This window comes from Oncorhynchus masou, chromosome 17, assembly GCF_036934945.1.
Source record: "Oncorhynchus masou masou isolate Uvic2021 chromosome 17, UVic_Omas_1.1, whole genome shotgun sequence".
Classification (NCBI taxonomy): Eukaryota; Metazoa; Chordata; class Actinopteri; order Salmoniformes; family Salmonidae; genus Oncorhynchus; species Oncorhynchus masou.
Window position 1 is genome coordinate 32996992 of NC_088228.1, and position 14367 is coordinate 33011358.

The 14367-nt window shown below is 43.1% G+C and overlaps 1 protein-coding gene and 1 pseudogene across 1 annotated transcript; both read left to right on the forward strand.

Moving 5' to 3' along the window:
* Positions 1–5835: 5835 nt before the first annotated feature.
* On the forward strand, positions 5836–7455 carry LOC135558256 (myocilin-like; annotated as a pseudogene).
* Positions 7456–12523: 5068 nt separating this feature from the next.
* On the forward strand, positions 12524–13724 carry LOC135558257 (peroxiredoxin-6-like; the record flags this gene model as incomplete). Its single annotated transcript, XM_064991978.1, has 4 exons — positions 12524–12685; positions 12859–12998; positions 13489–13648; positions 13692–13724. Coding segments are annotated over 4 exons (495 nt in total), but the record flags the coding sequence as incomplete, so codon positions are not given.
* Between the last annotated feature and the right edge of the window lie 643 nt (positions 13725–14367).

Below are 14367 nucleotides of genomic sequence, written 5' to 3' on the forward strand. Positions count from 1 at the left end.
AGCATGTCGAGTATAACTCGTCAACCCTGTTACCCATAGATAGACAGGCTAGACATGTTTTAACAATTTCATTTTTTTGTCAAGCTTGTATTCATTTGCCACTCCCTGTTGCACACAACAAGCCTCTATTCCGCCTGTCACAAGGGAATTTATGGCTGATTTACGAAGAAATCATCAACCCTGTTACGGTCAACCCTGTTACTTTATTTGGCACTTACTATAGACATTTTTTTATTTAACCTCTTGAGATGGGAAAACACGTTTATATTAAGTTGAACATGCTGCTAGGTTTTTCGCACTCAACAGTTTGCCATGTGCATTAAGAATGATTCATCTCACGGAAGGACATACAGCCAAATTGACACTGTGGAACGCTTTCGACACCTTATAGAGTCAATGCCCAGACAAATTGAGGCTTTTCTGAGGGCAAAAGGGGGTGCAATGCAATATTAGGAAAGTGTTCCTAATGTTTTGTATACTCAGTGTATATTGTACATAGCCCAGTTGTTACACGTATTGAAATTACACCTGTGTATGTACTAATGTGTCTTCTGTTGCAGTAAAAGTCAGTAGGGCCTTTTAAGGTTAAAATCAATGAGTGCATGACTGATTGGAATTTCTAAATGTTTTTGTCTCAGTCGAGAAGGTTTTGAAGCTGGTACATGTTTTCAGAGAAGAGGGGAGGCCATTCCATTTCTTAGCTGCTTTGAATGAGAAGGCCGATTGTGCAAAGGACGTGGACCGTCTGGGGATGTTACGGCCCCCACTGGTTTAGAGTCTTGTTTCCTTGCTATTTTGCTTGGAGTAGAGGCAAGAACATTCTGGAAGCCTCGATGGAGAGAGTTTCTGATGAACCGTAAATGGTCTAGGCTTTGATTGCGTTGTTATTTTTTTACATTTATTTTCTTGAAGTTGAGAGTTGGATCAAGGATTATGTCGAGGTATTTGAATTCTAAGACAGTTTTGATCTGTTGACCATGTATGATGATGTCGGCAAAGACCTGCTTTTGACTGATGGAGAAATACATGGCCACTGTTTTCCCCACGTTTAGGGCGAGACAGGAGTCATTGAGCCATTGTGAAACATTATCCATAACTGATGTTAACTTGGCAGCCACCTGCTTAACACTCGTTCCACTGTGTCATCAGCATACATCTGGATCTCCACTCCCTGGAACACAGAAGGAAGGTCATGGTTATTGATGTACAGTATAGGCTGATTAACAGGGGCCCGAAAGCTGGACCCCCTGAGGCACTCTCTAACATACCTCCTTTATCCAGCTTGGATAGCAACATGCTGTCTCTTTTGAGTGGTTCACCCTAAACCCAAACTACATGGGTGAAGAGGGACAGACCCTGTGTTCAGGTGTGCTGTGAGCTTGTTCGGCAACCTTAGAGATGACGGGGAGTATACTGACAGGCCTGTAGTTGCTCACTTCCTGCTGGTCTCCAGATTTATATACAGGAGTCAAGATGGCAGTCTTCCATGCTTTCAGGAATGAACTTTCTTGCAATGATAAGTTGATTATCTAGGTAATTGGGGTGGTTAGGCTGTCACTGTATTTTTTTTAATGCAGTAACTAATCTTGTCTGTTGACAGGATGGCAACACTCAGATATTCCAAATACCAGAAGTTATTTTCACAGTCCCTTTACTGCCCTGGATCAGCACTTAAACATTTTCTCTCTTTATTTATTTTGTTTGTCCTGCGTGATGAAATGTCATCTTAATTGTCCCACTTCACCAATACTTCTCAAAGTTTCTCCTGGATCAATCGTTTGGATCGTTTGCGGTCTTTTTCCTCCATCTCTTTGTAGGGAATTTATGTACAGCTTCTTCGGAATGTTTTCACACCCCTTGTCACGATCGTTTGAATGATTGGACCAAGGCGCAGCATGCGTAGAGTTCCACATGTTTAATCAAATATGAAACTCACCAAACAGAAGCGAAGAGACCGAAATGTGCCGTTCTGTGCTGCTCACAGGCAGCTACACAAAAACAAGATCCCACAATCTAAGGTGGGAAAAATGGCTGCCTAAGTATGATCCCCAATCAGAGACAACGATAGACAACTGCCTCTGATTGGGAACCATACCTGGCCAACAAAGAAATAGAAAAACTAGAATGCCCACCCAAATCACACCATGACCTAACCAAATAGAGAAATAAAAAGGCTCTAAGGTCAGGGCTTGACACTCCTTGACTTTTTCCAAAACATTATTGTCAGGACCCGGTTACGAACCTGGGTCTCCGGAGTGAGAAACAGTCACTTAACCAACTGAGCCACGAATAGTCAGCAGAACCCAGAAGATGAGGCAGACACAGCAGTACTTAAGACGGTGTATTTAATAAAGTAAAAAAGAGAAGTCCTTAAATACAAAAATGGTAAATCCAAAAGGTGGTAGGAATAGCACAAAAAAGCCACACTCAAAAACAAAAACAGAATTCCACAAGAGCATCCACCGGAATCGACAGGAAAACACAGAACACTAGGGCTGGGTGCTAACATACAAACACAGAGCACAGAACTGAGGGAAACTAAGGGTTTAAATACAATCAGGGGAAACGAGGTACAGGTGCAAATAATAATGGGGAACAAGGGAAAAAACATAAGGTCAAAAAGCACAATGGGGGCATCTAGTGACCAAAACCCGGAACAACCCTGGCCAAATCCTGACAATTATGTGTTATGATTCACATTGATTTAATTGTCTTTTTTGGGGTCAACAACCGACACAAAATTACTGCTGTGAGTCTATTTGCCCATTATTCAATAACACCAACATTGTCAAGCTCTGTGAAGTTGGTTGTTGATCATTGTTAGACAGCCATTTTTAAGTATTGCCATAGATTTTCAAGCCGATTTAAGTCAAAACTGTAACTAGGTCATTCAGGAACATTCAATGTGGTCTTGGTAAGCAACTCCAGTGTATTTCTTTGCCACTTTTTTTTGCCATATTATTTTAGTGCCTTATTAGAAACAGGAAGCATGTTTTGGAATATTTTTTTTCAGTACAGGCTTCCATCTTTTCACTCTGTCATTTATGTTAGTATTGTGGAGTAACTACAATGTTGTCGATCCATACTGTTATGTCCGATCACAGCCATTAAACTCTGTAACTATTCTAAAATCACCATTTGCTTCATGGTGAAATCCTTGAGCGGTTTCCTTCCTCTACGGCAACTGAATTAGGAAGGGCGCCTGTATCTTTGTAGTGACTGGGTGTATTGATACACCAGCCAAAGTGTAATTCATAACTTCACCATGCTCGAAGGGAGATTCTATGTCTGCTTCTTTTTTTTGCCCATCTACCTGTAGGTGCCCTTATATGCAAATCATAGGAAAACCTCCCTGGTCTATGTGATTGGGTGTCATGGCAGATTTCCTCCTCTTCCTCTGAAGAGGTGAATCAAGGATCGGACCAATATGCAGCGTGGTAGGTGTCCATGTTTTAATAGGGAAAACTGAACATGAACACAAATACAAAAAAACAAAGTGAACTGGCAACGAAACAGTCCCGTGTGGCACAAACACAGACACAGGAAACAAAGAACATTAAGGTCAGGGTGTGACATTGAGTCTGTTTGAAATTCACTGCTCGACTTAGTGACCTTACTAATTGTATGTGTGGGTACAGAGATGGGTAGTCATTTAAAAATCATGTTAAACACTATTATTGCATACAAGTTAAGTCCATGCAATGTATTATGACTTGTTAAGCACATTTTTACTCCTGTACTTATTTAGGCTTGCCATAACAAAAGGGTTGAATACTTATTGGCTCAAGACATTTCAGCTTTACATTTTTTATTAATATGTAAACATTTCTAAAACATAATTTCACGTCGACATTATGGGCTATTGTATGTAGATCAGTGACAAAACATCTTAATTGAATCAATTTCAAATTCAGGCTGTAACTTTACAAAATGTGGAAAAGGGCAAGGGGTGTGAATATCTTCTGAAGGCACTGGTCTAAAAGTGGTCCAAGAGAAGATTTCAGTTTGTGTTTCTATCGTTATCCTCCTTGCTATTATTTTCTGCACTCCATCTGATCTTGCTGTCCATAATACTCCTAGAAAATCTGCCATGCAGATTTTGTGTGTGTGTGTGTGTGTGTGTGTGTGTGTGTGTGTGTGTGTGTGTGTGTGTGTGTGTGTGTGTGTGTGTGTGTGTGTGTGTGTGTAGCCTGGTCTCATAGAAGAGACGTAACATAGTAAACGGAAATATGGAACACTCAAATTAGTATGATAGCCTATGTTATGTTTGGCGGTTACATAAAACAGAAGGTTATTTAAGGCAAAAACTAAAGGAGGGTGGTTAGGTCGGAACACGAAGGTTGCGTGTTTCGAATCTCATTACGTACAACTTCAGCATTTTAGCTCATTAGCAACTACTTACTACTTTTTTAGCTATTTTGCAAATACTTCGTACAGTGCATTCGGAAAGTATTCAGACCCCTTGACTTTTCCTACATTTTATTACGTTACAGCCTTATTTTAAAATGGTTTAAATAAAACATTGCCCTCATCATTCTACATACAATACCCCATAATGACGAAGTGAAAACAAGTTTTAAATATTCTTTTGTACATTTATTACAAATAAATATCTGAAATACCTTATTTACATAAGTATCCAAACCCTTTATTATGAGACACGAAATTGAGCTCATGTAGATCCTGTTTCCATTTATCATCCTTGAGCCCTCCTGTCTCAGCCTCCAGGATTTATTCTGCAGTAGTTTATGTGTCAGGGGGCTAGGGTCAGTCTGTTATATCTGGAGTATTTATCCTGTCTTATCCGGTGCCCTGTGTGAATTTAAGTATGCTCTCTCTAATTCTCTCTCTCGGAGAACCTGAGCCCTAGGACCATGCCTCAGGACTACCTGGCCTGACGACTCCTTGCTGTCCCCAGTCCACCTGGCCATGCTGCTGCTCCAGTTTCAATTGTTCTGCCTGCGGCTATGGAACCCTGACCTGTTCACCGGACGGGCTACCTGTCCCAGACCTGCTGTTTTCAACTCTCTAGAGACAGCAGGAGTGGTAGAGAAACTCTGAATGGTCGGCTATGAAAATCCAACTGGCATTTACTCCTGAGGTGCTGATCTGTTGCACCCTAGACAACAACTGTGACTATTATTTTTTAACCCTGCTGGTCATTTATGAACATTTGAACATCTTGGCCATGTTCTGTTATAATCTCCACCCGGCACAGCCAGAAGAGGACTGGCCACCCCTTATAGTCTGGTTCCTCTCTAGGTTTCTTCCTAGGTTCTGACCTTTCTAGGGAGTTATTCCTAGCCACCGTGCTTCTACACCTGCATTGCTTGCTGTTTGGGGTTTTAGGCTGAGTTTCTGTATAGCACTTTGTGACATCAGCTGATGTAAGAAGGGGTTTATAAATACATTTGATTAATTGATTGATTGAGATGTTTCTACAACTTGATTGGAGTCCATCTCTGTTAAATTCAATTGATTGGACATGATTTGGAAAGGCACACACCTGTCTATAGAAGGTCCCACAGCTGACAGTGCATGTCAGAGCAAAAACCAAGCCATTATGTCGAAGGAATTGTCCGTAGAGCTCAGAGACAGCATTGTGTTGAGTCACAGATCTGGGGAAGAGTACAAAGAAAATAATCCCCAAGAAAACAGTGGCCTTCGTCATTCTTAAATGGAAGAAATTTGGAACCACCAAGACTCTTCCTAGAGCTGCCCCCCGGCCAAACTCAGCAATTGGTGGAGAAGGGCCTTGATCATGTAAACGTCATTTTTCAACAAAAGAAAGATCATCACTAAGCAAAGTGAGAAATAAAGAGACTGTCCCCCAGAATGTGGCTCCCCCAGAATGTGGTAGCCTTGTGTCTGTCCTGCCTGGTGCTGTCTACCCATGGCCGGGTCTCTCTGCAACGCTCAAACGACCACACCGGGCGGTGCCAGTACACCTTCACCGTGGACAACCCTGCCGAGGCCAGTTTCTGTTAGACGTGCTTCGCTGCATTAGCAGAGTGGTATTAACGACACAGAAGATCCTTTTACAGCCCTGTCACTCGTGCATGTTGCATATCAGTTTAAGTGTCTGTGATCCTTTTGGGGACCGTGCCCGTGCTGCAGGTCAAATGACTGGGGCATCTAATAAGAGGCGTTCATGTTGTCAGCGTGTCACCTTTGAATGTGTTTTAGGTTTATCAATACTGTATGTTTATGATTTGAGTTTATGACTTCAGCAACCAGATCAAACACTAAATAAAACTGTGTTTCATCTTCTTCCCTCTCCCCCTCTGTCAGACCCTGACTATGCCCCCTATCAAGAGATAAGGCCGAGGTGACCGAGGTCCCAGCATTCACGTCTCATTCAAGAAGCTGGGCAGAACCACACAGATATGTCCTGTTATTACCACTCTACAGTTGTACCTCCCAGACTCCCTCTATCTATCTATATCCTCCTGGTGGCTTCTTAGAGTCACTACACACCAAACTATATAGATGCATATCACCTCTCACAATCTAAAATTCCTTTCAGAGAAAGATAGCTTTGTGAAATTTACTGTGTATTTCACAAAGCACAATTTCCAATGTACTTGGCATAGTTCTCTTGTGGAGACAAAATTTGAAATGAATGTAAATACCCTCTGTCTGTTTCTCCAGGCTGTGGTGAGCTGGTGTTTGTGGGAGACCCTGTCCTGCACCGGAAGGCTGATAGCGTCACAGGGAAGTATGGGGTGTGGCTGCAGGACCCTGAGCCCCCCCCCCCCCTCAATACAGCAATAAGACGGTGTGGCGCATCGACACGGTGGGCAAGGACGTCCGCCAGCTGTTTGCACACGAGGACATGGAGCAGTTCGCCAAGGGCTTCCCATGAAGGTGTTGGTGCTGCCGGTGCCCGTGGAGAGCACTGGGGCAACCCTGTACCGCGACTCCCTCTACTACCAGCGCAGACACCGCTGCACCCTGCACCGCTACGACCTGGCTTTCGAGAGCCTTGCAGGACGTCTGGAGCTCCCCCACGCCGGCTTTCACGGCCAGCACCCCTACTCTTGGGCCGTCTACACAGACATCGACGTTGCGGTAAACGAGCAGTGCCCGTGGGCCATCTACAGCCCCAGCAAGGCCAAGGGAGCCATCGTGGCATCCCAGCTGGACCCTGAGAACCTGGAGGTGAAGAGGAGTTGGGAGACTAACATCAGGAAGAACACAGTGGCTAACACCTTCGTGATCAGCGGTTGGGTCTACACAGTGGCCAGCGACACGGCCCCAGACATCACCGTCAACCACGTGTTCGACACGGCCACCGGCCAGGGCCGAGGCATGGCGGTGCCCTTCAAGAACCACTACCGCTACAACAGCATGGTGGACTTCAACCACGCCCAGAGGAATCTCTATGCCTGGGTCAACATCCACATGATCACCTACGATGTCAGGTTGGCGAAACCTAGCGGAAACAGCCAATAAGAGGAGGCTGGGTAAAGATGATGGATTGGTGTGGAGTGCTGTTACTAAAATATGATCAACCAATATCATTACTAACAGCTTTCTAATAAGTTCATAGTGAGGCCTTTGTTTGTGTGCTTTACTCTGTCTAGTAGAATGTACTAATGAAAATAACATGAATCTTACAATGAAATACCTCACTACGGTGGAACTCTTTGTGCTACGCCATGTAAACAATTGCTCTTCCTGTATTATATATTATGTATTTTACTTATTTTAATACATTTTTTGACTGTATTGTCCATGTTAATTTTCTCGTAAAGTTGTATTTTCTCTCTTCACCATTACTTTGTCATTTTATCTCAAAATAAAATGTAAACGATAGAGATCCCTAAAAAGATTACCAGTCTGCATTTGTTTTGTTCTATAAATTACAATGGGACAATTTGCTCAGAATATCATTCATGACCACACGATACAAACATGTGAGGATATAACTGCATGTTGTAAACATCCAGAGAAAAAGTGACATGTTTTTTTTGTTGTCCCTTGTGTATTTCCATTTCCTGCATTTCCGTTTGCCGAATCAATTTCATTCATTTCAAAGCCTTGAGATATACATTAAACTACAGAATAAGCCACAGATGAGCATTTCAGACAATAGACGTTGCAGGTTTGTTTTGAACCTGTCATGTGGTGCCATCTGCTGGCCATTAGTTGACGTGTCGAGTATCAGATCAAGGATTTGTACAACATTACAGCTATGTAACCTTGAATCTGCACTGAGACATATTCAATGTGGATTCCAGGTTAACAGTTACACTACATGGCCAAAAGTATGTAGACACTTGCTCGTCAAACATCTCATTGCAATATCATGGGCATTAATATGTAGTTGGTCCACCCTTTGATGCTTCCACTCTTCTGGGAAGACTTTCAACTAGATGTTGGAACATTGCTGTGTGGTCTTGCTTCCATTCAGCCACAAAATCATTATTGAGGTCGCAGTCGGCGTTCCAATTCATCCCAAAGGTGTTCGATGGGGTTAAGGTCAGGGCTCTGTGCAGGCCAGTCAAGTTCTTCTACACCGATCTCGACAAACCATTTATGTACGGACATCGCTTTGTGCACGGGGGCATTGTCATGCTGAAACAGAAAAGGGCCTTCCTCAAACTGTTGCCACAAAGTTGGAAGCACAGAATCGTCCAGAATGCCACTGTATTCTGTAGCGTTAAGATTTCCCTAGCGGGTCCTAGTCCGAACCATGAAAAACAGCCCCAGACCATTATTCCTCCTCCACCTAACTTTACAGTTGGCACTATGTATTCGGGCAGGTAGCATGCTCCTGCTAAACCCAGATTCATCTCAATTGCCAGATGGTGAAGCGTGATTCATCCCTCCAGAGAGCGCGTTTCCACTGCTCCAGAGTCCAATGGCGGAGAGCTTTAGACATCTCCAACCGACGCTTGGCATTGCGCATGGTAATCTTAAGCTGTGTGTGGCTGCTCGGCCATGGAAACCCATTTCACGAAGCTCCCGACGAACAGTTCTTGTGCTGACGTTCCAACCAAGGACAGACAATTTTATTTCATTCTTACAGGCTCACCCACAGGATTTCACTTCCTGTCCAACGATAAGATAAAGAAAACTAAGAGGTTTGATACTTCCCTTCACTTTTATTATTTTTAGTGTGAAGGTGATAGGTTGGCAACGTCTTTATTGACTGTCATGACAAAACAGTGTCCTTCCCAGTAGAACATGTGACACACAAAACAATATCATAAATTCTGATCCACCCATCAACATTTTTTTTCTTCAAACTATAATAGCTCTGGGAGCTTTGACGAGTAAATATAATGAAATATAAATATTCCCATCCGTAGAGTCAGTGCATAAATGCAAGAGTGCATATTACAACTATTAGGCTTGGCCTTTTCATCAACTGTTACTGTGTGCCACTTGGCAATTGGTAGAATAGAATGAAATACTGTAAATGCATTCCATACCCCTCAAAAAGATATACAGAGACATGTTTTCCAAATTGTGTTAACAATTGCGTTTTTCTATTAAATTCTAGCTCATTTTAAAACACAATACAACCATTCTCTAGGCCAGCTGTGCTTTCACTAAGACAATAAAAATACACTTTTCCCACAAAGGAATGCAATATCAGACACTTTTGTGAATTGATGGGACTTTGGCAAACAACACAGCTCTGCCCAGCACTGTCCATTAACTTAATGCAGCTTTAACAACCTTTGTTGTGGTTAGTTCAACAAAGTGTTCACAATGCATATTCTGCACGTAATTGCGCATAGGCTACTAATTTACATAGTGCAAAGTGTGCAGATGGACCCCTGAGGGACATTATGCAGGACACCGAGAGGAACCATCTGTCGTGTACTAATATGACATCACCACGTCAGTAAGAATGCTGGGTTCTCGATGCACCGACAGTCGTGGAGTAAACCAGGCTATCCTGAAATAGGACAACGGTAAGTCAAATCCAATCACATCACAATGTTCTTTGTCACATGTGCTCAAATACAACCAGCGTAGACTTTAAAAATGCAGAGTAAAAAAAAAATGTTTTAAGAATAAAAAATAAAATAAAAAATGAAATAGTAACAGAATAAAATACTGGGGCTCCCGAGTGGCGCATCTGTCTAAGGCACTGCATCTCAGCACTAGAGGCGTCACTACAGACTCTGGATCGTTTCCAGGCTGTATCACAACCGGCTGTGATCAGGAGTCCCATAGGGCGGCACACAATTGGCCCAGCGTCGTCCGGGTTAGGGTTTGGCCGGAGTAAGAGGTCATTATAAATAAGAATTTGTTCTTAACTGACTTGTCTAGTTAAGTAAAGGTGAAATAAAAATAAATAACAATAATGAGGCTATATACTGGAAGTACAAGAGAGTCCTGTGTGGCTCAGTCAGTAGAGCATGGCGCATTTTCAAAAAGCGCCAAATAAATAAAATCATTTACGAAGAGCTTGATGTTTTCAATGAGGAGACGCCACAGCGTGTTTCGTGGGTTCGATTCCCTGGCTAGGGCAGTCACCTACATATGTAAAAAATATAGTAGCCCCAGCCGACTTGTAAGTCGCTTTGGACAAAAGCGTCTGCTAAATGGGATATATTATTATTATATATTACAAATACATACAATGCTGCAGACACCTTGTAACAAGTCAATGTGCAGGGGTACAAGGTAGTTGAGGTAATTTAGGTAATATGTACTTGTAGGTGGGGGTAGAAGTGACTAGGCAATCAGGATAAATAATAAACAGTGTAGCAGCAGCATGTTTGAAGAGTGTGAAAGTGTGTCTATGTGTGTGAGCGTATGGGTAGAGTCCAGTGAGTGTGCATAGAGCCGGTGCAATAGTGTCAGTAAAAAAAGGGGGTCAAGGTATATAGTCCGGGTAGCCATTTGATGAACTGTTCAGCAATCTTATAGCTTGGGGGGGGGGGGGTAGAAGCTGTTCAGGAGCCTTCTGGTGCCAGACGTGGTGCTCCGGTACCACCTGCCGTGCGGTAGCAGAGAAAACAGTCTATGACTTGGATGGCTGGAGTCTTTGAAAATGTTTAAGGCCTTCCTTTGACACCGCCTGGTATCAAACTGCCTCAGAAGCTAACAGACTTTGTCGTTAAATAATTCCCCCCACTGTTAGAGTTAAAGAAAACAAGCGCTATCTGAAATGTGGCAAGTACAATGGTCTAATAAAAAATACTCTGAATGTTTGAGTTATTCTGTGAAAAAGATAAGGTGCAGAAAGTTTTGTAGCAGATTTTATTTTAAAGGAATACTGTTTATTTTTGCAAATGGTAGATTAAAAAGTAAGCTGATAAAGAAAAGTTGTTTATTGTTAACACAAATGTTGCTGTACAAGTGTTGTTGTATATGTCAGGTTGACATTGAAGTTTATATCCAAGTAAAGGGGGGATGATAAGGGGGGGATGATGTGTACTGATATGACGTCAGTAAAGAATGCTGGGTTCTTGACCGACAGTCATGGGGTAAAGACATGTTGAAGTTTACCTCCGAGTCCATTTGATTCAATTCAGTATAATATCCAAATTTAGCACAAGTGGTAAATGTAGGATTGAACACCATCTGTTCAGTCGAATCAAGTATTATGCCTAGCCCAGTATCAAAACAAAATGGCATAGAATAATTCATCATATCGGAAGCTCAAAGACCTATAAAAGCCTTAGTGGAACAACTGGAGCCACTAAGGCAGGATGGGCACTTAGACGCCCACTAACGGCTCGCAAATCAAAATGTATTTGTCAAAAAATGTGCCAAATACAACAGTATTACAGTGATTGCAATGCTTCCCACGGATGTATGAAATTGGCTGGATGTCCTTTGGATGGTGGACCATTCTTGATACACACGGGAAGCTGCATGAAAAACCCATACCCCGTTTAAAGGCGCTGAAATCTTTTGTCTTGCCCATTCACCCTCTGAATGGCACACATACACAATCCATGTCTCAATTGTCTCCAGGCTTATAAATCCTTCTTTAACCCGTTTCCTCCCTTCATCCACACTGATTGAAGTGAATTTAACAAGTGACATCAATAAGGGATCATCGCTTTCACCTGGATTCACCTGGTCAGTCTAAGTCATGGAAAGAGTTCTTAATGTTTTGTTTACTCAGTGTAGGTCAGTTGGTTGTGTCAGGCTAACGAGGTCGAGACGTCAGAGAAAAAACTGCTTTACATACTGCTCAAATTATTTGTTGTCTGAGCCCACTCAAACGCTGACTCTGAAATGTTAATGGGTGCAAGATCTCTGTGGCCATACTTGACGCCAGCTGCATGCCACTTTTACTTTCCGCCTGGTTCTTAGCTACATGATGAAATCAAACATTTGAACGGAACTTTAGGCTCCTTAACATACGTTTTATTAAAGTGTATTAAACATTGAATTAACTATTTCTTACCCTGATCTAAAAGCAATAGTGGTCAAAAAATGAAAGACAGTAGCCAGGGGGACAGAGGCTGTCATTCCTCTGCTAGGCCCCTACTCTCTCTCTCTCGCTATTTCTGTCCCTCTATCCATCACCCCCCTCCCTTCTCTCTGTCGCTGGGGTATCCTGTTCTCCCACCTCCGTGACTACACTGCTGTCTGCACCACAGAGATGGGCCGAGCCGACAAACTCAGCTGTGAATTTAGCAGGAGCAACATAAAAATTATTGCCCTGTCCATCGACAGTCTGGAGGACCACCGTGGCTGGACCAAGGTTTCGGCTGCTTCCCAAATGGCCCGATATTCCCTTTATAGGGCACTACTTTTGACCAGGGCCCATAGAATAGGGTGCCACTTGGGATACAGCCATAGTTTTGAGTGCCTATACAAATGACCAGTGTGTTTAGTAATGGAGGGGCTGTGCTGTGATCCTGTAAGACATCCTAGCCTACAACAATGAGGAAGGAGTCTGGCTGTGCGTTCCTCTTCCCCATCATAGCAGACAGTCACAGGAAGCTGGCAGTGGGCCTGGCCATGCTGGACCATGACGAGAAGGACAAGGACGGCATTCCCCTTACTGCCACTGTGTGAGTGTCAAAACACGCTCATGCATGTATGCACACCTACAGGCACACACACACACACTCTCTGACAGCCTTTCTCTCTCTCCAACTGTTTCTCAGTTTCCGGTATGACTCATTGGCCCACTATGAGATCATCCTGCTCTTTCTTGTGCTCTATTTCCCATAAACGTTACTTATTCACGCTGATGCAAGCGGTTCATCTTCACTGGTTAATATGAGTTAACTTACCCCTCCCACCCAGGCCCCACCTCCCCGTCTGGCAAAAACACACTACCTCAGCCCCTTGCTGGATACGATGACGTAATCTTCTTATATGTATCAGTGAAGGTGATATCACCACGAATGAACACAGCTCACTAGCTCATATTTGCTACACTCCCAGTTTCGGTCAAACACACACACTTTCTCTCTCTAACTGCTTGCCATGAGAATAAAACCACCCCCTACCTGCCTAATTCCTTCCCACCAAAATGTGACATGTTCGCTTGTCAAGGGATTTTTCCATTGGCCCAGACAAAAGGTTGAAGCTGTCCCTGCTCTACCTTCCCACAATGGCATGGAACTTTGATGAGATCCTGAGAGTGGTTGACGGCCAGCAGCTCACAGCACAGAACCAGTTGGCCACCCCTGCTGACTGGCAGGTCAGCCAGTCAGTAATTGTGTTAATTGATTGTTCATGTCGGTACTTGTCGGCAGGTCAGCCGGTCCCTCTCGAACGCCATAGCCTGAAATTAGCCAAGTCTCACTATATAGAGTAGCATCTGCAGCTTTCTCCAGTAAGTATTATTGGTCAAATATAAATGGCAGCTTGAGTGATCCTATAGACAATCAGTTAACATCAGCATTCATCACTGCAACTATGTGTATTGCTCTCCAAATACTTGGAACCCACTGTCAGAGCGATATCAATTTGCATTCAGTACAACATCAATTGGCATGCCACGCACGGTGCATTCGGAAAGTATTCATACCCCTTCCCTTTTTCCACATTTTGTTACGATACAGCCTCATTCTAAAATGTATTAAATATATAGTTTTACTCAATCTATACACAATACCCGATAATGACAAAGAGAAAACTGGTTTTTAGAAATGTTTCCAAATGTACAGTACCAGTCAGGAGTTTGGACACACCTACTTAATCAAGGATTTTGATTTTTCTACGTTGTTGTCACGACTTCCGCCGAAGTCGGTCCCTCTCCTTGTTCGGGCGGCGTTCGGCGGTCGACGTCACCGGTCTTCCAGCCATCGCTGATCCACTTTTCATTTTCCATTTGTTTTTGTCGTTGTTTTCTACACACCTGGTTTCAATTCCCCAATTACATGTTCATTATTTACCCTCTGTTTCCCGCATGTTAGTGTGCGTTTTAAT